At 32.9% G+C, this 24,104-nt stretch overlaps 3 protein-coding genes across 3 annotated transcripts; all 3 read left to right on the top strand.

Moving 5' to 3' along the window:
* Positions 1–12,465: 12,465 nt before the first annotated feature.
* LOC112762635 (uncharacterized) lies at positions 12,466–15,863 on the top strand. Its single transcript, XM_025808503.1, has 3 exons — positions 12,466–12,518; positions 12,677–14,672; positions 15,846–15,863. The coding sequence occupies exons 1-3, from the start codon at positions 12,466–12,468 to the stop codon at positions 15,861–15,863; spliced, it is 2,067 nt and encodes a 688-aa protein (XP_025664288.1).
* A 333-nt stretch (positions 15,864–16,196) lies between these two features.
* On the top strand, positions 16,197–18,558 carry LOC112764306 (uncharacterized). The gene is made up of 3 exons (XM_025809867.3): positions 16,197–16,996; positions 17,185–17,838; positions 18,175–18,558. Exons 1-3 carry the CDS (start codon positions 16,379–16,381, stop codon positions 18,328–18,330), a joined length of 1,428 nt encoding a protein of 475 aa, XP_025665652.1. The 5' UTR covers positions 16,197–16,378; the 3' UTR covers positions 18,331–18,558.
* Positions 18,559–21,441: 2,883 nt separating this feature from the next.
* Positions 21,442–21,840, top strand: LOC112762634 (uncharacterized). The gene has a single exon (XM_025808502.1). It carries the CDS (start codon positions 21,442–21,444, stop codon positions 21,838–21,840), a length of 399 nt encoding a protein of 132 aa, XP_025664287.1.
* The last annotated feature ends 2,264 nt before the right edge of the window (positions 21,841–24,104 follow it).

Here is a 24,104-nt window from a genome sequence, read left to right as displayed (position 1 = left end):
ATATTTCCGTATTGCTTTCCGTTACTCCTAGCACTCTACTAGAGAAATGAATGCTACTTCGCTTTCATATTGTTACTAGCTTCTTGCAATGAATGAAAATCATAATAAAATTATTATTCTGGTAAATATTTTGAAAATAGAGGCTTTGTGTTATTCAATATTATTAATATTGTATATCTCAAGTTTAAAATACTATTATAATGAAATGACTTGAAAAAAGATAAAGAAAAAAAAAAGTAACATAGCACAAGTTCTTGAACTCTAGGGCAAAATATGACTCGAAACAATACAATATGACTACATAAAAAAACTAATTAGTTTTTATTCTTCAAATTTTGCATGTAAAATAGATAACCGACAATAAATTTAGCAATGTCGCGGAACTAAAGACGTGGCGAAACAAAAGTCTTTCTTAATGAGAAAAATTTTAAATGCCACAAGAATCAAACATAAAGAGTAAAAAGAATAAAAAAGGTCATGAAAATGAATAAATTGTAACAAAAATGCTAGAAAGATTCAAGTTTAACACAAGAGGTATTAGTTTATTAAATAGATAAAGAAGAATAGCTCCTAGCATCACAATTCTACAAATTTGTTGACTATACATTATAGCAGAGCTCCTACCATCACAAGGGGTATTAGTTTATTGTATCACTATATGGGTTCTCTTTTAATAGATTAGAAATTTGAGAATCACATGGCAAGAAAGCCGGGACACATTTCCACAAATTCGTAACAACTCATCAAACGGTAAATTGGACAAGCCCTCAATCTTAATTGTTCCTTTATGTCTATAGAAAAATTTTATAAAAATGTTATAGAAATTATAAAAAAAAATAGAGTTGATAATCTAACATTAGCCTTATACTATTTTTGAGCAAGCAAAATACCAGTTTGAACACTCCCATATCAGAAGAAAATGAACCATTCAAAATTTCAGAATCATTAACTGATAGAGAAATAAGAGCTCCTATCAACACAATGCTACAAAATTTCTCATTAAAAACTATATATTATAGAAGAATCCCTAGCATTACAATCATAGAATTGCTAGAGATATGGGTTTATGGTCTGTCCAGAATTCTATTTTAAATACACTATATATTTGCAATAGTACGTACCAAAAAATTTGTGCGATGCTCTGCTGCAAAGTTGCCACGACTCAAACAACAAATCTGAAAATCCCTCAATCTTCAATTGTCCGGTTATTCCTTTGTGCATGTAAAAACAACATATAAATTTTACAGAAATTATACAACTAAATTGAACTTGACAATCTAATGTTAACTTTATAAAAAAAATCTGAGCAACCATGAAATCAGTTTGAACAAGACATGTTCATATTCTCATACCAAAAGAAAATCACAATTTAAAATTTCATGACTAAAAAATGATAACGAAAAAAGAGCTCCTAGTATCACAATTTTACAAAATTGCTGATTATATATTATAGAAGATCTCCTTGCATCATAAGGGGTATTACTTTATTGTATCACTATATGGGTTCTCTTTCAATGGATTAAAATTTGCGAATGCACAATACCAAGAAAGCAGGGACACGTTTTGCCATAAATTTGTTACAATTTAACAAATAGTAAATCGGAGAAGCCCTCAATGTTTAGTTGTTTCTTTATGTTTATAGAGAAGTTGTATAAAATGTTAAGCCAAATTATAAAAACTGAATTAGACCTGACAATCTTCTAACATTAACCTTATACAATTTTTGAACAAACAAAATACCTGTTTTAACACTCCCATATCACAAGAAAACAAACCATTCAAAGTATTATAATCATTAGTTGATAAAGAAAGAAGAGCTCCTGTATGTTTTACAGAAATTATAAACCACTTGTTTGAACTTGACAGTACTTCATAAAAAAAATTTAAACAACCAAAAAATAGTTTAAACAAGACATTCACACTCTCATACCAAAAGAAATTCAACACTTAAAATTCCATAATCAATAAAAGCTAAAGAAAGAATAGCTCTTAACATCACATTACTAGAAATATCATCAACCAAATCTATATGATATTATCAAATTACAAACTCAAAAATTACATAGTAAAAAGAAATATCTAAATATTAAATGGTTGTAGACAAAATACACATTGATATTGTGGTTTTCCATTCACTACTTCCAGAGCAACATATTTCCAAGCTAAAAATTAGAACCTTGTGACTGAGTATCTTAGAACTAGGAAGATTAGGATTAGCAGCATCATTTGCTTATTACCAGCAAATTGCTTATTGATTAATACTATTACCTATAACCGAAATCAATAAGTCATTTACAATGTTAAAAACAGCAGTAACACAGCCAGAAATCAAATAATCATCCATAAAACCATAACTGAAATCAATAAGGCAGCATCTTTTGAACTCTTAACTCTTTATATTTTATACTCCTCACTTATTTTAGTTAAGAGATTCTTTTTTATGATTGTCTCAAGTTCTATAAATATCCCAAATACTCTTCTAACCTAATCTAAACTCATCAAAGACCTCAGAAGGTATCTAATAATCTGAAGTATATCAAATGACTTTTTTAAAAGTATTTAAGATTAATATTTAAAATAACTCCTCTTCAGATAACAATATTTTATTCTTTAACCATAGAAATTGTTTTAAAGGGCCTTTGGAAGAAATTAGCTTAATTAAATTGTTTACCCATACTGGTCTTATTCTTGTCTTTTCTGTTGTTCTTATAGGAATTCAAGCACATGTTACATTATATCATTGGGACTTACCACAAGCTCTTGAGGATGAATATGGAGGATGGGTTAATAAAAAAATTGTGTATGGTTCCCTAACTTCAAATACCTAATTAATTTCATGATCATCTTGGAAAGTGAAGAATCGAAAGTAGCTAAGAAATTTATTTACAAAAGAAGCAAAATTTAAACTTTAAATTATACATGATTAATTTGTACATTACTAACACATTATTCTGTACACTTGCATACTCTTGTAGAAGAGACTTCACAGCATTTGCAAATGTGTGCTTTAGAGAGTTTGGAGACAGGGTCAAACAATGGACGACAATTAATGAAGGAAATGTTTTTGCACAAGGTGGCTATGATATAGGATTCTTACCACCTCAACATTGTTCACCTTCCTCTATATTTAATTGCTCTAAGGGAAATTCTTCAACGGAGCCATATTTGGTAACACATAATATGTTGTTAGCTCATGCATCAGCTGCAACATTGTATAGGAACAAGTACCAGGTAACTAATGTCTACTATTTCATTCATCTTGGCCTTCTTTCTAAATTTGGTGACAATGGTTAGGCTAACATATTCTGATAATAAAAGTTTAAAAGACTTGATAAATATTTATAGTTCACTTGCTTCAAAAAAAAAATTCTTATAGCACGATTCAACCTCATTCTTTATACCACATATCCAAAAATCAACAACTGAAATCAATAAGGCAACACCAAACCACACTAACAGCAGCACTCAAAGGATAAATTCAATAAAAAAAAACTATTACCAACAGCACAACAGATTCAACATTAAATTAATTTAAATGCACTAAACATTCTTGAAGTTCATTTTTCTTTCTGTTTAATGAGTCTAACCAGCAAAATTCTAAATATATGAGCATACTGAAAAGAAAACCCAATTTGGGACCTTAGGTAATTAAAATTCAAAAATGTAGCAGATCAGATCAAATTTCATTCAAATTTCAAAATTTAAAGAGAAAAAAAAAAAAAACAGAATAAGCAGAAATCAGTGAAAACAGCAGAATAATTTCAAAAAATCCATAACTAGCAATAATTTCAACAACACAAAATCAATTATTTGATTTACATTCAGTAATTCACATTCAGAAACCAGTCAAATACTCAAATCACTAAACAGAGCATAAAAGGAATAACCGAAAAAGTGAAAGCAGTGCCACTAACCTTCGATGGACAGCAGGACGGCGAGTGGAGAGACTACGGCGAGCGTCGAGGGGCGAGGGGCTACACGACGGCGAGCTGCTCCAAGCCTCGAACAGAGAAGCCAGCGAGGATGAGGACGACGTGCCGAGCTAGGAGACAGGGCCTGGGTTCGGGACAAGGGGAAGGACGGAGACGCGGAGGCGCCGACAACCCCGGACGGCGGCGGCAGAACCTTTGAAGAAGCTAGGGTTTAGTTTTTGTTTGGGGATTTTTTGGGATCGTGAGTGAACAGGGAGAGACTTGGAGCACGACCGCAACACAGCGAACGATGGCAATTTCTCACTCCCTGCGGCGGTGGCCCCTGAGCACAATGAACGGCGGCAGCGCTGTCTCTCCTTACGGCGGTGGAGGATGCTATAACAGGGTTGAGTTCTTTTTTTTTTAACATTACAGGGTTGAGAGTTGAGAGAGGGGTTTGGTTTTTTTGTCTGTATTAAGTTGTTTTTTTTTTGTGACTGTCTGTATTAAGTTGTTTGTTCAGCCCATAAGAATAAAAAAAATTAATAATAATAAATAAACTTAATTTACCTGATAACTTTTAATAACAGGTTACTTTTCAAGGAGTGCTGGACTCTCTACTTTATCTGGAGTGCACTAGCTTTCGCCCTTTAACATGTTCCTCCAGTTGTTGAAGTTAGTGACTTGGTCAATTTGACTATGTAGGTTCCAGAATCTAGTGCATTTCCACCCCCAACAACTTATTTTTAATTTGTATTATTAAAATAAATTAAAAAATAGTATATTTATTATTTTATTAAAATAAAAATATTTTAAATTTTTTAATATAAAATTTAAATTAATTTATATTTTAATATTAATCAAAAATTAAAATTTATATATTTACGTATTTTGTATCATACTGTGCTCTGTGTTCCTGCTTGATAGGAGTTAACAAAGAAGTAATATATAATAGTATATTGGCATAACATTTCATCATATAAAGAGTGAAATTGTTTATGGTGGATGATTTCATCTTTAAGGTATCTATAGAATACAGACTAATTCATTTAAGTTATGAATGTTTGTAAAATAAGTAATAAATAAGAAAATTAATAAAGTAGAAAAAGTGATTAATTTAAAGGTAATTAACGATTTATTTGGGTGTTATTTTTGAAATTATTTTTTTTTAAAAATTTTTTATAAAAATAAAATAATTTTATATTTAAATATCTCATATAAAATTTTTTTATTTATTAATTATGTTTGAAAAAAATAATATAAAAATATTTTTTTGGTTATTTATTATATAAAAAATATTTTTTTAAGAATAAAAATCTTTAAAAAAATATAAATTATAATTTTTAAAAAAATATTTTTTAATTTTTTTAATATATTTTTTTATTATTAAAAATTTGATAAATATACTAAAAAATAAAAAAAAATTATCAATTTTATAGCATCCAAACAAATTTTAAATTTTAGTTTTAATTTTATTTTTATTATTTTAGAAAGATGTTATACACGTAGTTAAGTAAAGTGTGTGGCACCTTCACTGTTAAAAACTTAAAATAACATATGGAATTTGACTTACGCCTTGCCATGGCGTAATTTTCGCAGGTGGTCCCTTCCGTGTTGGTCTTCCACCCGAGTAAGAAAACCTGGGAAACAAGGCAATCAATAGATTGATTTCACACGGGACACAGTCACACAGCATAGGAAACTTGCTGTTTCGTTCTTTGTGTGAATAGCAAAAAAAAAAAAAAAAAACCTTAAAAACAAAAAATAATGTCTAAAGTTTTCTATAGGTATTTAAAGTTTTAAACTTTTCAATTCGTCGGTTTGTATTTTTAATATGGGAGGTGATAGTGATGAGTTTTAATAAAGTGAAAAGTTTATGTATTTTTTATTTATATGGATATTATAAATTTTAGAGTTAAATTTGTGGTGTTTTAATTTTTTTTTTTTTGTTGATATTACAAATTTGAGGGGTTAGATTTATGGTTTTTAAATTTTTTTTTAAAATATAAATTTAAAGGTCAAATTTGAGCTTTTTTATTTTAGTTTTTTTTATTATATAAATTTGATCTTCGGGTTTGTAACACTAAGAAATTTGATCCTTAAATTTTTTATTTCTCTAAATTTAAAGATATGATTTGTTACTTAAAATTAAAAAAAATAATCTATATTAAAAAAAATATATCAATTATTTATAATGATAAATTACACAATCTTTTTTTATATAAAAGAATAGCCTCAATTTATTAGATAGTGTATTAAAATTAATTTTTTAAAAACTAATAATGAAGAAAAGATACCAAGTGTGAGTAATATTTTATTTGATCATTTTAAAAACTAAAGATCGAATGGAAATAGAATAAAAATTTTGAAGTAAATTCTTAGTTTTTGTGTGAAGTTGATAATTAATAGTTGTTAAATGATTGTTAACTTCACATCATAAGTTTTTACCAATTTTAAAAATCATTTTGAAAATTAGCTCATAAAAATAACATGTCGAAAACGAAAGAGTATGAAAACATGGGAAACCTGATTCCAGAAGAGTAAGAAAACCTAGTAAACCAGCCAATGAAAACGAACGAGTTTTGCACTTGATTTCACACCGGACACAACGTAGGAAACTTACCGTTTCGTTCTCTATAAATAAATAAAATGAAATAACAAATAGGGACCCAATATGATCCAGGAAAAAGTTGTGTAGAGTATAGATTTTTTATTGGTGAATGTTATGGTGTCTAAAAGGTGGTGTCTATATATTAAAAGATGTTAAAAATTATTATTTAATTTAAAAGATATAAGAATAAATAATTTTTAAAAAATCAAAACTTACTATAAAAAGTAAGTTAGGCAAAATTTAGGTAAAAATTCATAGGCACCATAGAATTGGCTTTTTTTATTAGGCTATTGCTAGTGACATGTAGGGTTGGAAATGAGCTGAGCTAGACCAAGTTTAAGTTTAAGTTTGGCTCACAAAAATTGAGTTTGCTTCATGACTCGACTCATTAACAATCGAGCCTAATTCTTAAGCTCAAACTTGGCTCATCGAAAGTTCACGAGCTGGCTCGAACTCACAAGCTAGCTCAAATAATAGAAACATAAATATATAATCTATAATACTATATCAATAAATTATAACTTATATATTTTAAAAAAATTTAAAAAGATTAATTTTATATATTGTTTATCTATTAATAAATTATAAATTTTTATTTATGTATTACATTAAAAGTATATGTAAAAAATAAATATAAAATTTTAAATAATTAAGATCATTAATATATATAAGGGTTAAGTACTGAAATCGTCTCCAGCCTTTTTTTGTTATCAAAATCATCCTCAACGTTACAAAATATTATAAAATCGTCTTTTTCTATTTTTTGGACCAAATTACCCTTAACTATTAATAAAAATAATATTAAAAAAAATAAAACTCCACCCCACCCACATCCAGCATCTCTTCGTCTCTCCCTCCACCCCAAACCCACCCTAAGTCCATCTTCATCAGTTCCCACTCTCTCACCCCTGCGTCCAACCAGCGCGCCGCCCCTGCGTTCAACCTGCCGCCGCCCCTTCGTTCTTCCCATTTTTCTTTTTTTTTTTTTAATTTTTGAATAACATATACATGATTGATGATGGATTGTGCTAATTTTGTGATTATTTTGTGATTGATGTTGTTGCTGAATTTTTTATTTATTTTGCTGATGAAGAAGAAAATTGGGAGTAACTGGGTCAGTGGTGATGAAGAAGGGGGTGAGAGAGTGAGGAGTGGGGGGTTACGGTGAGGGGTTCCGTGACTGTCTCTACTTCTTCTTCTACTCTGCTTGAACTTCTGCTTCTGAAATTGTAACTTGATGATTATTAAACTTTTTGATCTAAAAATTGAAATTGTAGTTGATGATTATTGAATTATTATTTATTAAAATTGATGTAATTATTGAAATTGTTATGCTTCTTCTGCTTCTGATTTTTTTGTTGATTTATTTTATTTTGTAAATGTTGTTGTTAATTTGTTTTGTTATGAGTAATGAATGGTGAGAAAAGGGAGAGGAATGAAGTGGAAGGTGATTAGGTGAGTGAGGGGTGAGGGGTGGGGGTGAGGGAATGGGCTGAGGAGGTTACGGAAGGGTGAGTGAGGGAGTGGGGTGAGGGAGTTACGGGAGGGAAGGGGAGGGGGGGAGTTTGTTTTAATTTTTTAATATTATTTTTAATTATTTTTTTTAACAATGAAGGGTAATATGGTAAAAAATAATAAAATTGAAGTGGAAAAGGACGATTTTATAATGTTTTGTAACGTTGAGGATGATTTTAATAACAAAAAAAGGCCGGGACGATTTTGATTTTTACCCCAAACCTTAGGGACGATTTCAGTATTTAACCCTATATATAATTATATATTACTATTTCATATGTTTATATATCATATTAAAAGTATAGATTAAATACATATAGACAGGGACGGACCCAAGTAGTGAGATAGGGGGCATTTGCCCCCACTCTTATTTTTTTTTTTTAAAAAAATATATACATATATAATATGTCTCCATTTTAAATTTTAAATGACCCCATTACAAATAAATTTAGTCTAATTATTTAAAGTCTCAAATCCGTTTTATCTTTCTATCATTTTGATTATTAGTTAACCTAATTAAATTTAGTCTTCTCTCATTCTCAAATCTTAGCCGTCATCACTCTTTTATTCTCTTAAATCCTCTTCTTAATTTTAACCTTCTTTTCTATTCATTTTCTAATAGTCATCTTTTCTTCATCAAAAGGTAAATTTTAAGTTTTTTATTTTTTTAATATAACTCTTTATGATTCTATGTATCTTTCAATTTCATTGTTTCTCTTTTTGACATTTTCAATTACAAATTATAATTCAAGCAATTATAATTTAGGTATTAATCTAATTTTTTATTCTCTTTATAAATTTATATATTTTATTTTATTCTCAATTTAGTGATCCTTATTATTTATTTGTTTATCTTTCGTTCTATTTTATTATATGTAATTATGTTGCATATAAATTTCTAAAGTTAATTGATCAATTTACTAATTTAAAAAATATATTTTTTATTTATAAAAATAATAATAAAAAAATATTTTAAAAAATATCTTTCGTTCTATTTTATTATATGTAATTTTTTACTTTTTTTATTCGAATAATTAATGTGTATTTTTATTTTTTTTTTAATTTAGATTAATATATCTTATGATAGTAATGTATATTATTTTTGCCCCCACAACATAAATTTTTTGGGTCCGTCACTGCATATAGAATATGTATTTCAATATATATATATATATATATATATAATCGAGTCAGCTCACAAATTAATGAGCTGAACTTATTCAATCTCAAATTTGGCTCATTTAATTTATGAGATCAATTTTAGATTTAAGTTTGGCTCACTGGCTTACGAGTTTAGCTTATTGAACTATTAACGAGTCAAGCTCGATCTGACTCATGAGTTAGTTTGACTCATTTTTAAGTTCTAACCCTAGTGTCTAGTGACATCTTTGCTGCCTAGAATGCTGGGCCATAGCTTTATGTTAATAACAGTATTACTTGATCTTACAAACATAAATTGTCAAATAACTCAATAAGTGAATAACAGCTCTTCAACTATGAGGCTTTTTTACCTAAATGCGCATCTAAAAAACATTAATTCCCAAAATGCGCATGGCTGAAAATTTTTCTGTAAATACGCATAGTCATTTTGTGGCCGCTGCCCGTGAAATGAAAATGAACTCCATTTCAACTATGGTGCCCACGAAATGGGCCACCAATGTCATGCCAACCACACACGAAATGGATATTCCATTTCCATGAGGGCAGCAACGAAATAGAAGGTGATAACTTCAGTTGTATAAAATTTATAGTGCTTGGTTTGATTGATTAGGTGTTTAATAATTTTATACTTAAACATAAATAATTAAGATTAATGTTATAATATTGAGTTAGGATGATGCAATGATTGGCCAAAAACAGGAGTAATATATATATATATATATATATATATATATATATATATGCAAAAATAGAATAATTTGAGAATAGATATAATTTCAGATGAAAAAATTAGTAAAAATATTTGATATGTGCTGAATGCTATTTAATGAATTAGAAATTTGTATTTTTTTAAAGTAGTTTTTATATTATTATATTTATTAAATATTGTACTTTTTTAAATAATAATTTTTTTATGCGAATAAAATTGGATATGATAGAATTAGATGTAGAATTTAAGGTGCAAGTAAAATTTGAAAAGAAAAATTGTTGCTAGCGATTAATACGTTATTATGAATTACACTAAAAAAAATTAAATATTGATATCAAATTCTATATTGTTAAAAACATATTCATTAATTCATATACCTTTATATTAATATCAAATTTCTAATTCATTAAATAGCATTCAGCACATATCAAATATTTTTACTAATTTTTTCATCTGAAATTATATCTATTCTCAAATTATTCTATTTTTGCATATATATATATATATATGTTACTCTTGTTTTTGACCAATCATTGCATCATCCTAACTCAATATTATAACATTAATCTTAATTATTTATGTTTAAGTATAAAATTATTAAACACCTAATCAATCAAACCAAGTACTATAAATTTTATACAACTGAAGTTATCACCTTCCATTTCGTTGCTGCCCTCATGGAAATGGAATATCCATTTCGTGTGTGGTTGGCATGACATTAGTGGCCCATTTCGTGGGCACCATAGTTGAAATGGAGTTCATTTCCATTTCACGGGCAGCGGCCACAAAATGGCAATGCGTATTTACAGAAAAATTTTCAGCCATGCGCATTTTGGAAATTAATGTTTTTTAGATGCGCATTTAGGTAAAAAAGCCTAACTATGATACAACACGCTTATTCCAGCAGATAATAAATGTCTAGGAAATTCTTTAGATCTTATTTGCCACTGAATTTTAGATTTTGAAAAATTTAAATTATTAAAGTTATAACTTAAATAACATAATTTTTTTATATTTATTTAAAAAATGTGAATTAAAATCTTACTCTTAACTTAAAAAAAAAAAATAGTTAAAACGGTGTCCGACACAATTTTCAGTAAAGTTTGAAATCCCATTTTAAATTATTAATATTCATTGCTAAGAGAATATTTACTAATAAAGACATAAAAATAATAGTGCAGAGAATGATAAGATAAAATGAATACATGTAAAGTGAAAGAAAATATTTTATTTAAATAGAAGAATATTTTTTACATAATTTTTAATATAAAATATTACTTGAATAAATTATAATTATGTTTCAAAAAATATTTTCACAATATTAATTAAGTCATAAAAAATAAATATGATTATATAATTGTGTAAAATATTTTACATTATAAATGTATCAAATTGAATTCTTTAAATATACATAAAATGAAAAGATATAGTAAATTATATAGTGTAATTTTAAAGTGGGATTAGAAAAAAAATTAGTATAAATGAACATTAAATTTAAGCCAAATTACCTTATTTATTTTTTTATATAAAATTACTTTTTATTTATCTAACCACTTAACTATTGGTCAATTTAATAACGTTTCTAATGCATCTACAAAACTTGAACGTCTTAAAAGAATTTTTTTTTAACAAAATATAAATGTTATACTCAAGAGTAGTCAAATTAAAAATTCTTAACGCATTCTAAATTTATATAGCATTGTAAATTATGACCACATCAAAATACGGCGTCAATCACCCAATTAAAATGCAGTATTTTAGATATTGAAAAGAGGGTTAAAACTAAAATTTTCGGAAGGCCTGAGGCCATAATTAAACATGTTAAAAGATAGGTGAAGTTTTTAATGGTGGATGGCTTAATTTTTAAGGTATCTGTAGAATATACACTAAATCTTTTAAACCATTAGACCAGGGACGGATACATGGGGGGGCAAGTAGAGGCCTGGGCCCCCCCAGCTTTTAAAAAAAAAAAATAGTAGTCACTAGTTAGAAGCCCAACCTAACATAAATAAAACATTAAAATTTAAAAAAATCCCTAAAACTAATTCTGTTTCTTCACTTTTTCTATTCTTTTCTAATCCTTTTATTTCCTAACACCGTAACACGCGCCGTCCTCAGTTCTTAGTAGGTCATATCACTGCGACACTGCCATTGTCCATTGCCAGTCTTTAGTGAAGTCAAGGACTCAAGGTATTTATTTTATTTTTCAATTCTTTTATATAATTACATAAAATTATTAATTAATAAAGTACATTGTTTTATTATGAAATAATTTAATTTTATTCTTTTGTATTTACATTACATAGGCAAATTATTGACTTATTTTTAAGATTTATTCTCTCTTATTTTTTTATTTTATTTTTTAATGAAATTGATAGTGATTTAATGAAAAATTATTATTATTGATATTTAATTAATAAAATATACTTAGACTTTGTTTATTCATGTAAGTATATAATTATTTGAGTTTTTTTTTTCAGGTAAAAAGAAATTAGAACATTTTATGATGAAAAAGCAAAGTAAAATTGATGCAATTTTTAAGAGAAAGGTTATTGATAATGTTGGAGTTCAAACAAGTCAACCCTCTAATCCTATTTCACAAGAAGGTCAAGTAAGTGAGCTCTCTAATCTTACTCAAAATACATATCAACATGAAACCAAAGTACCAAGATTAGAAAGAGATGTTGATATCTCTTTACTAGAAAGGGATCCAGGAAAGCGACGTCCAATTTGGCAGTATAATGTCAATGAACGTGATAAAATTCGTAGAGCATACATAATAGCTGGGCCATACCAACCAACAAATATTAGCTATCCAGCTTCTGGTAATAACAATCACCGTCGATATTTTCAATCTTCTTGGTTTAAGAAATTTCCAAGTTGGTTAGAATATTCACCAGAAAAAGATGCTGCTTATTGTTTGCCTTGCTACTTGTTTGGTAAACATTATGGTGCTCGCAATGATGGAAAAAATGCATTTTCAGAGTTAGGATTTAGTAACTGGAAGAAAGTAAATAATGGGGTAAATTGTGCATTTGTATGTCACGAGGGTTCTATTCCTAATTCTCCCCATAATTTATGTGTGAAATCTTGTGATGATTTAATGGCTCAATCTAAGCATATAGACAAAGTTCTTGATAGGCATAGTGATGAAACTATTGCAAATAACCGTTTAAGGTTGAAGACATCTATTAATGCTATTCGATGGCTTGCATTTCAAGCATGTGCATTTAGAGGCGATGATGAAAGTCCTGGATCTTTGAATAGGGGGAATTTTATTGAGTTAATTAAGCTTTTAGCCTCCTGTAATCAGAATGTTCATAATGTTGTCCTTGAAAATGCTCCTGGAAATGCTCAATATATATCTCCCAGTGTTCAAAAAGATATATTGCATATCTTTGCTAGAAAAGTGCGTGCAACAATTCGAGAAGAAATTGGTGATTCTAAATTTTGTATAATTATTGATGAAGCAAGAGATGAGTCAAAGCGAGAACAAATGTCTGTGGTTTTGAGATTTGTAGACAAGCACGGTTGTGTTCAAGAAAGATTTTTTGATCTTATACATGTTTCTGATACATGTTCTTTGACATTGAAAACAGAAATTTCATCAGTTCTTTCTCGTCATAATCTTGATGTCCAAAATATTAGGGGACAAGGGTACGATGGAGCTAGTAATATGCGTGGTGAATGGAATGGATTGCAAGCTCTATTTTTGAAAGATTGCCCTTTTGCTTATTACATTCATTGTCTTGCTCATCGATTACAATTAGCACTTGTTTCTGCAGCCAAAGAAGTTTGTTATGTTCATCAATTCTTTTCAAAACTTACACTAATTGTGAATGTTGTGACTGTTTCTCCTAAACGTCATGATCAGTTAAGGGTTGCTCAAGCAAATAATGTTGCAAACTTAATTGCCAATGATCAAATTGTGACAGGAAGTGGACTTAATCAAATTGGTACTTTGCAAAGAGCTGGAGATACTAGATGGGGGTCTCATTTGAATTCTGTACGTAGCTTGTTATGCATGTTTGATGCTACTTGTGAAGTTCTTGAAAAAAGCACCGAAGAAGGTAATTTCTCCACTCGTGGTGATGCTAGTGCTGCTTATGATGCTATCACATCCTTTGAATTTGTCTTTGTTTTGCATTTGATGAGAAATATTTTGGAAGTTAGTCATGATCTTTGTCAAGCTTTGCAACGAAAAAATCAAGACATATTGAATGCTTTAACTCTGGTTTCTACTACGAAGACTTTAATCCAAAGAATGAGAGAATCAAGTTGGGAGGCTTTCATAAAAGAAGTAATATTATTTTGTGAGAAACATGAAGTTGAAGTTCCTGATATGAATGCATTGCATATTCCTAGAAGAGGCCGAACTCGCAAAATTGTTGATCAAATTTCAGTAGAGCATCATTACCGTGTTAATTTATTTCTGGCTGTAATTGATACACAATTGCAAGAGCTTAATGGAAGATTCAATGATAATATGGTGGAATTGCTTACTTTAAGCTCAACTTTAGATCCCAGAGATAATTATAAGTTCTTCAGTGTCAACAAAGTATGTGAATTAGTAGAACGGTTTTATCCAGGTGACTTCAGTGACCAAGAGAAATTTCACATTAGAATGCAAGCTCAACATTATGAACTTGATGTTCCTAATCATGTTGAATTAACTAACTTGTGCACAATTTCGGAGTTATGTCAAGGATTAACGAAGACAGGAAAGTCTTTAACATACCCTTTGATTGATCGTTTGATTCGCTTGGTATTAACTCTCCCTGTTTCAACTGCTACAACTGAGAGATCTTTCTCTGCTATGAATATTGTGAAGAATAGACTCAGAAACAAAATGGAAGATGAATTGCTTGCTAATTGTCTTTTGATTTACATTGAGAAGAAGATTGCTGAAAGATTTGACACAGATTCTATTATCGATGAATTTTATGATATGAAGAATCGACGTGTACCACTTCGTTAGTAAAAAGTACACTTTTTTTGCACTTTAAATATATGTTCTCTATCAGTATATTTTTGTAATGCATCTTACATTATAATTTATTTGCATATATTTTTTTATATTATATATATATTATTGGCCCCCCCATGATAACATTCCTGGATCCGTCCCTGCATTAGACTAATGGATGTTTGTAAAATAAAATAAAATAAAATAAAAAGAAAATAAAAATAGAAAATGTGAGGTTTATAATTTTTATTATATGTGATTATTTTAATTTGCAGACAATTAAATGTTATTTTTTATTTTATTAATTTTTTTAGAAGAGTGTTTATAATTTATTTGAGTGAGTTTAAAAAAAAATTGAGTTATATTTTTTTAAAAAAAGTATAGAAAAATAAAAATTATTTTATATTTAAATATTTTATATAAAAATATTTTTATTTATTAATTATGTTTAAATATAATAGTATAACAATATTTTTTTATTTATTTATTATGTAAAAATGTTTATCTTTAAAAAAATCTTAAAAAATTAAATTATAATTTTAAAAAATATATATTTTTATTTTCATTATTAAAAATTTATAAAATATACTAAAAAATTAATTTTTTTTATATCCAAACAAACACTCAGACACATTATTTATTTGATTTTTTTAAAGTAGACGATCACTTTTAAATAATGTGAATTATAAGCTCTAGAATTAACTCGATAAATTAAAAAAAACACTTCATCCTAAATTATTTCTTAAATTGTTAAGATAATCATCTTTATATTTAGTGAATTAAACATTCAACCATTATTAATTATACATGAATAAATCGAATAAAAAGAAATAACCATCTAACTAAAAATAATGAATATAATCATATATATATACCTATTAAATTAAACATTAAACATATCTATTATTCACATTATTTAGTATTTTTATTGTATATCTATGACATTTGGGCTGCGTTTGTTTTCGAGAACAGGACAGGACAAGACACTGAGAATATGACAGGACAAGACACTGATGGACAGAGACACAAAATTTTGTGTTCTTGTATTCTGTTTGGTAATAAACTAGAACAAATTATGAAAATCTAATTTATTCTTTTTTTTTTCATTCAAAAAATTTGAGATGAAAAATATAATAATAAAAATTATAATTATGAAAAATTAACAAAAATAATGAAAGAAATTGTTAGTGTCTTCGTGTCTTTCTTGTCAGGATGGACACAAAATACACTAATTTAATGTCTCTGAACACATTGTCTCTGTCCATATTTCTTCTGCCAAACATAATTTTGTGTCTTTTATGTCCCTGTATCAATGTCCTATCTCTGTAAACAAACGCAGCCTTGAATACAGCAGACCGGTGGTCCCTTTTCCATGTAGATTAAGAAAGCCCGTAAACCAGCCACTGAGCCAATGAGAAACCAAAGAGACAGTTTCTTTCTATGTGAAGAGGCAGGGAGGGATCCAGTTCCGGCTTTTCCTCTTCCTTCTGCACTTTATCTTATTGATGGAGGATTTTTTGTCCGGGTTGTTCGACTTTTTCTGTTATGTAAGCGACAGCGAAACTGCATTACGGGAAGAACTAATTAGCGAATTTTTGCTACTGAAGCAATCGGGATTCTACAGCGTGGATGCTTGTCAAGCCTTTAGCGATTGGTTCTTTTTCTCTCGTCTACACAGTAAACCAAGTTTTTTGGCGCGCTGTTTTAAGCCGGACGAGTCTCGTCGGCTCTGCCATGAATATGAGCTTGCGAAAGCTCGTTTTTACACTCTTGCGAAGGATGACGGATTCAATGGTCTCTGCTGCTCTCTCCACGATTGGTACAAAAGGGGTAAAAAAAGATGCACGGCGGATCTAAAACTTCTGGGGATCGATAAGAGCCTTGTTGCTGAATCTGGGGTTTTGAAGGGCCACGCTGATGCTATTGAAGAAGGTTTGGTGGTTGACGGCGATGGAGTGATCCCCGTGCCTAATGTCTCCAGCTATGTCCTCTCTCAGGTCATCCTCTTCTTGGAGAAGAAAAAACATTTCCAGGAGACCCACGACAAAGCTGCCGCCCACTACGAGGCCTGGTCCACCGCCTTTTTCAACCGGAACAGTCTCATTCTCCCCGAGTTGCATCAGGTCAGCTTTCGCATTCTGTTAGATGCCGTTAGTTAGTTAGCCGGTTAGAATTTGATTTTGAATTAGACTCTGTGGAAGCATGTAGTGTAGGCTGCAGCTGTTAGCTTATTCCTTCAATAAGAAATCGTTTCCCCTTTAATCTTAATACATTTGATTTCCCTTTGTCATTATTACTTTGGATCCTCTAGGCTGCGCAAGATCTTCAGATCCCAAGCTTGCTGGAAGCGATAAGTAAGGTGCAAAAGCGCAAGGATGGTGGCCACCTCAATGACAATTTGTCGAGCGAAATGTTCCACTATTTCTGTGGTATGGCCGGCAACAACAAACGCGGTGGAGCCATTCTGGAGGAATTGAATAACCTCAAGTTATTTAGAGGCTTGGATAAGGTTGCCTGTGGAAACTTCAGAATATGGTTCACTCAGATTGGGAATCCGGGTAGGGACCATCATAATCACAATAAATTCAAGACTTTCATGAAGTCCCCTGCCTTCGGTCAAGTCTGCCTTTCTCTTTATTGGGGCGACGAACGTCTGCAGTTTGCCCAGGTCTCCTTAAGAAGCCAAGACGGAAAGGTCTTGCAGATCGATAAGAGTGTTGCCGTTGATGAATCTGTGTTTTTAAGACGCTGTGTTAGGTGTAGTGGTTGGTGGACTGAGATCCCTGTGAACATTGATAGCTCTGTACTCTCATCAATCATTGACTTCTGTTCTAAGGTATGGGATTTCCATAAGATATATGGTTCCCGCCGGATCAAGGAGGGCCTTGTGGCTGTGGATTATTTCCGGTGCTGGGTCACAGAATTCCTCAAGAGTAACATAGACATTCTCTCGGAATTGTACGAGGTTAGTTTCTTTGTTCTTGTTTCTTGATATTATATACTACAAGCACGGATTTTAGATATTATTTGGTTGAGATCAGGAGAGAATAGATGGATGTGGTGTCATTCTAATACTCTAATGCCTACTTTTCAATCTAATTTTATAGTGGATGCTAATAGATGTGTGTATCATGATGAATGTGGTTCTCATTGTTAGATTGAGCATCTAATTCATTCTTGTCTTTGACTGGAGCAAATTCCCTTTGCTAGTTAGTATACATGCTCCAAAAGTTTTCTAATCTTTTGATCTCCTCCATGTTAATTTGCAAATTAACTCAATGCTGTGACTGTGGTTGTTTAGGCTGCTGACTTTCTTGAAATCCCGAGCCTGTTGCTGCTTACAACTGGAGAGATGACAGATCTGGTGACGGAGCCCCTTGACAAGGCATCGGTGTTGTCTGGGAAACTATCATTTTCACGAATGCTGTCATCCCTTTTCTTTAAATTCACAGAGTAGGTTTGGCCATAAAGTAGGAAATTGGTTTGCTGTTGTTAATCAAAGGACTACTTGATTTGCTTGTTCACCATTTTTATGTTTGCTTTCTTGGTGAATTTCAGTTTGTTTTTCTATTTTAAAGTTGTAGTAATAACTGATTATGAACCCATTTGGATATTGTTCGTTATGACTAGATATTAATTGGTTAGAACAGTGGAAATAATTATATGAATTGTGTTTTAAAACTAATATTATAATCAACGTATAATGTATTTTCATTGATATTTATTAATAGAATTTTAAATAAAGCATGAAAGACGAGTTTACACAATATCTCTAATTCAAATTTTATTATTAGTACAACACACTACATGGGTACACACTATAGGTTCTTAAACAACATCCAGCCTTAGCTGGACTTCTCTTGAGAGGTTCTTTGAAGAGAGCAGAAAGTTTGATTTAACGGTAATGAGATTTTCTTACTACATTAAACATTCTCTTTCTACATCAAGTAGTTTTTCCTATTTACATTTCTTCAAGATCCACAAAGTTAAATTGTTCTGAAGTATTAACATCTTTTAGTATAACGTGAAACACATCAAAGACTAGTAACTAAATAGTTAATGGTTATGATTTGGAATAGTTTTCTATAAGCTCAATATAAAGAATTGGATTCAAGAATATGAGAAGTCTCAATGAATCAGTTTGATGATTAAGTATTCTTTCATATTTTAAAAGAGACATTACAAATTGAATACTATTCCTGGACAAAAAAGAATTGGTGTTTCAATGCTATTACAAAATAATCCCTTCATTTTGAAAATAAATGTATTAAGAATAACAAACACATTTTATTTGAAATAATTTGTTTATGTTTATTCTAATGATTTTTGCTAACAAATGCCTTCAGAAATCAGAACATTTTTTAACAAAATTAAAAAAGTACAAAAAAAAGTACGCAAAGATAGAGAATATTTTGGTATGTATTTTTTGATTGATTGAATTATAAGAATAAAATTAAATATATATAAAATATTATTTACGAAAGAGAAAAGTAAAGATAAGATAAGATGGTAATATGAAGATAAGATAAGATGATAGAGACTAAAATTAAAATTGAATTTATAAATTTTATTAGGTTGAATTTATGGGCTGTGAGACTTTTTTATTATCGTCATAGGTGCTACAACCTACAACAACTTCATATCCTTATTCATCTCTTCTTCTTCTTTCTTTTTTTTTCTTTTTTTTTTTTTTGCTGCTTCTAAAATTCTATTATTATGATTGCACATTTTGTTGAGTTAATCTATGAATCATGCACATATTGTTGAGTTACCGGATTTGCATATCATAAGGTATTACGAATATGGTATTTATTTGACACTCGTTTGACATACATATCCAACCATACTTTAATAAAAATACGCATTTATATTTTATTATAAGGGTATTAATATAATTTTATATTATTATAATTTTTTTTGTTCAAACAATTTTTTTTATTCATTTTTTTTATCTAAACAACATATAAATAATTCTTTTTTTTTCTATTTTTTTCTCTTTTTTTTTTACTTCTTATTTTTTTTTCTATATTTAAACAAAGTGTTAACCATATAGAGAGTAAAACTTTTCATGGTGGATGACTTTATCTTTAAAGTATCTATAAAATACAGATTAATTCGTTTAAACTATGAATGTTTGTAAAAAAATAATAATAAGAAGATTAATAAAGTAGAAAATATAATTTTTATTATGTGTAATTACTTTAAAGATAATTAGAAGAGTGTTTATACACCTTGTTAAGTAAAGTGTGTTGCACCTATAAAAGTAACATGTAGAATTTGACTTACGCCGTCCTAGCGTGATTTTTCCAGGTGGTCCCTTTCCATGTTGTAAGAAAATTAAACCTGCTAAACCAGCGAATCAATAGCAAAAGAGTTTGTACCTGATTTCACACTGCATACATAGCGTAGGAAACTTTTTGTTTCGTTCTTTGTGTGAATAGTAAAAAAGAAAAAAAAAATTGTCTACAGATTTCAAACACTATTTGGTTATCATAAAAATATTTTGGGTCATAACATGTTTTAATTTCTAATGATATTTTCAATGGTTATTATTAGTATTTGTGACGGCCTAGCCCAACTGGACCGGGTGCCGACCCGAGCGGTCGGCCCGTCGCGCGCGCGACCTGCCCGGTCTGTGACCCAGACACGCGCCCTCTACGCCAGCTATAGGACAGCTGGGGGAAGAACCTTCTAGGAGGGAGGTTTTCCCCTGTGGGACCCGCCCTACTGACAGGGTATATAAAGAGAGGGTCCTACCCCTCCCCCAAGGTACGTCACTAACAACCCTATACTCTTTTCACGCCTGCACACCCGACTGACTTGAGTGTCGGAGTGTCTTTGCAGGTGACACCCCCCTCTACGCGAAGAACTCGGGAAGTCGGCCGCTCCAACCTCCCTCTCCACGACCCGGAATCCGGTGGAACTCCATACAAGAGATCCCTTCCTGAACTGCCCGATAACCGATCTATCGGACATTGGCACCGTCTGTGGGGACTCAGACCAAATGGACTTCCTACTGGGTCCCGTAGAGCCTAGCGATGGAGCCGAACCCAGGGGGCGACCTCGGCGGCTTCCTCCCGCGAACGCACGAGGTCCCCTCTACGACAACCCGAGCCACCCTCATGACTCGAAGAGAGACGCCCCTTCGGGGGAACAGGCAACAATAGTGCTAGAGTAATGCAGGAATTGCGACATAGGGTGCAGAACCTAGAACGTCAGCTGGCAGAGTAGGGACATCGTCAACAAACTCCCGAACCAAGCTATTCGAGATCTACCAACAGACGAGGGAGAAGTCCCCAAAGAAGTCGTTATAGGCGTACACCGAGCCCGCGATCCGGATCGGATAGTCTCCAGGAGGAGAACCGGGAAGCGCCAAGAAGACGGCGCGACCCCGTAATCTACACTCGACCTGTAAGGAAGCCAGCCGACGAGAGAAGTCAGGAGGACGATGGAGAAGGATCGAGGAGGACACGACGCCCTGTAATCATGGGTGCGACCCCCTTCCATCATTCAATCCTTGAGGTCCGGCTACCAAAGCACTTTGATAAGCCCACGAACATGAGGTATGATGGGACCCAACCCACAAGAACACCTGACGGCCTTTGAGGCCAGGATGAACTTGGAAGGAGTAGGCGACGAGGTGAGATGCCACGCCTTCCCAGTCACTCTGGCAGGACCTGCAATTCGGTGGTTCAACAACCTCCCACAAGGCTCCGTAGTCAAGTTTTCAGACATCAGATGCGCCTTCTTGGCTCAGTTCACCACCCGCATCGCAAAGGCGAAGCACCCGATCAACTTACTCGGGGTGACACAAAGACACGGCGAACCGATCAGAAAATACTTGGATAGGTTCAACGATGAGTGCTTGAAAATTGACGACCTAACCGACTCGGTGGCCAGCTTATGTTTGACGAATGGACTTCTAAATGAGGATTTTAGGAAGCATCTTACCACTAAGCCGGTGTGAACGATGCAGGAAATCCAGAACGTGGCTAGAGAATATATCAACGATGAACAAGTCAATCAAGTGGTGGCGGTCAACAAGCGGCAGCCTGCCTACAACGAACCCCGGCAGCACGATAACAGGGAAAGGATGAAGGAGCATGCCAAAGACGGAGTGCCGGCCAAGACATTCAAGCTGCTTCCCCGAGTAGGAAAATTCACTAATTATACCCCCATCGAGGTCCCGATTGTAGAAGTTTACCAGCAGATAGTTGAGAAGGGGATCCTGTCGAAGCCCCGACCTCTGAAGGACAAAACCGGAGGGAAAAAGAGCCTCTGTTGTGACTACCACAAGGGCTATGGACACAAGATACAGGACTGTTTGACCTAAAAGATGCGCTGGAACAAGTAATCTGGGAGGGAAAGTTAGCCGAATTCTCCCACCTCATTAGGGAGCTGAGAATACAAGATCGGGACCGAGAAGGAGGGGACAAGAGCTACGCGGTGAGACGACATCAAGAGCCCAAGGACCACGAGCCCGGCCTCACCATAGTAAACGTGGTAATCGGTAGAGACACGGCCCCAAGGTCGACGTCGGCCCACAAGAAAGATGCCAAGGTCCTAACGGTCTCGTCACGCAGCCCCACGCAAAACCTCAAAAGGACTCCGCCCATATCATTCGGCCCGGAGGACTAATGGTTTGATGAGATCGCGGAAAGCCCCCCGATGGTCATCACGACCAGAGTGGGAACCGGCCTGATCAAGCGGATTCTCGTAGACACCGGTGCTGACTCAAACATAATGTTTCGCAACGTGTTCGATGCACTAGGTCTCCGAGATGCCGATTTAAAGCCGCACCAGCACGATGTGGTAGGTTTGGGGGACCATTTCATCAAACCCAATGGGATAATCTCCCTACCGATGTCTTTAGGACCAGGAAAAGGAAGGAGGTTGGTAATGGCGGAGTTCGTGGTTCTGCGAGACTCCACGGCCTACAACGTCATCCTAGGAAGAAAGACCATCAACGATCTCGGGGCAGTAATCAGTACAAGGATGTTGATAATGAAGTTCATCGCTGATGACGGATCCGTGGGATCCATAAAGGGGGACTTGGAAATGGCAGTCGCCTGCGACAATGCCAGTCTCTTCTTAAGAAAGAAATCCAAAGAGGCATCGAGAGTGTTCCTCGCCGACTTGGACGCCAGGGTTGACGACAAGCCTAGACCCGAGCCGGAAGGGAACTTAGAAAAGTTCAGGGTTGGCGATTCCGAGGAGAAGTTCACCTTCGTGAACAGAAACCTCCCATAAAATTTGAAAGAACCTCTAATGGAAATGATCAGGGCTAACGACGACCTCTTTTCCTGGACACCAGCTGACATGCCGGGGATAGCCCCCAGCTCATGTCTCATCACCTGGCCGTTAAGGCGGAAGTCAAGCCAGTGGCCCAGAGGAGAAGAAAAATATCGCAAGAAAAGGCAGAGGAGGTGGCCAAGCAGACGGCCAGCCTTATTGAAGCAGGATTTATACAGAAACTCGACTACTCGACTTGGCTGTCGAATGTAGTCCTAGTTAGAAAGCACAACGGAAAATGGAGAATGTGCGTAGATTACTTCGATCTTAACAAAGCATGCCCCAAAGACTCCTACCCCCTCCCCAACATAGATGCGCTCGTCGATGCGGCGGCGGGATATCGGTATCTGAGCTTCATGGACGCTTATTCCGGCTACAATCAGATACTGATGCACCGGCCAGACGAGGAAAAGATGGCGTTCATAACGCCAAGGGGAATATATTGCTACAAGGTAATGCCGTTCGGACTGAAGAACGTAGGGGCCACCTACCAAAGGTTGATGAACAAGATATTCAATGACCTTATAGGCAAAACAGTGGAAGTATACATAGACGATATCCTGGTAAAGACCACCCGACCTGAGGGCCTGATAAGTGATCTGGAAAATGTATTTGCCTCCCTCTGACAACACGGCATGAGACTCAACCCGCTTAAGTGTGCCTTTGCCATGGAAGCGGGAAAATTCTTGGGGTTTATGATTACCCAAAGAGGGGTTAAGGCCAACCCGGAAAAGTATGAAGCAATACTCCAGATGAAGAGCCCAGGGTGCACCAAAGACGTTCAGAGGTTGGCAAGAAGGCTCACTGCGCTGTCCCGATTCCTCGAGGTGTCGGCTGCTAAGGCATTACCATTCTTCAACTTGATGAAGAAGGGGATAGCGTTTGAATGGACCCCAGCGTGCGAAGAAGCATTCAAGCATTTCAAGAAGATACTTGCGA

Source organism: Arachis hypogaea, chromosome 17, assembly GCF_003086295.3.
Source record: "Arachis hypogaea cultivar Tifrunner chromosome 17, arahy.Tifrunner.gnm2.J5K5, whole genome shotgun sequence".
Taxonomy (NCBI): Eukaryota; Viridiplantae; Streptophyta; class Magnoliopsida; order Fabales; family Fabaceae; genus Arachis; species Arachis hypogaea.
This window is presented reverse-complemented; position numbering and strand designations above follow the sequence as displayed.

What these genes read in the sequence shown, in the direction of transcription:
- LOC112762635 (XM_025808503.1), top strand. Translation starts at nt 12,466, where the DNA reads ATGTTGGAGTTCAAACAAGTCAACCCTCTAATCCTATTTCACAAGAAG. An exon ending in CTATTTCACAAGAAGGTCAA is followed by an intron (nt 12,519 to 12,676) that starts GTAAGTGAGCTC and finishes TAAAATTCGTAG; the next exon opens with AGCATACATAATAGCTGGGC.
- LOC112764306 (XM_025809867.3), top strand. Translation starts at nt 16,379, where the DNA reads ATGGAGGATTTTTTGTCCGGGTTGTTCGACTTTTTCTGTTATGTAAGC. An exon ending in TTCTCCCCGAGTTGCATCAG is followed by an intron (nt 16,997 to 17,184) that starts GTCAGCTTTCGC and finishes TGGATCCTCTAG; the next exon opens with GCTGCGCAAGATCTTCAGAT. An exon ending in TTCTCTCGGAATTGTACGAG is followed by an intron (nt 17,839 to 18,174) that starts GTTAGTTTCTTT and finishes GTGGTTGTTTAG; the next exon opens with GCTGCTGACTTTCTTGAAAT.
- LOC112762634 (XM_025808502.1), top strand. Translation starts at nt 21,442, where the DNA reads ATGGGACCCAACCCACAAGAACACCTGACGGCCTTTGAGGCCAGGATG.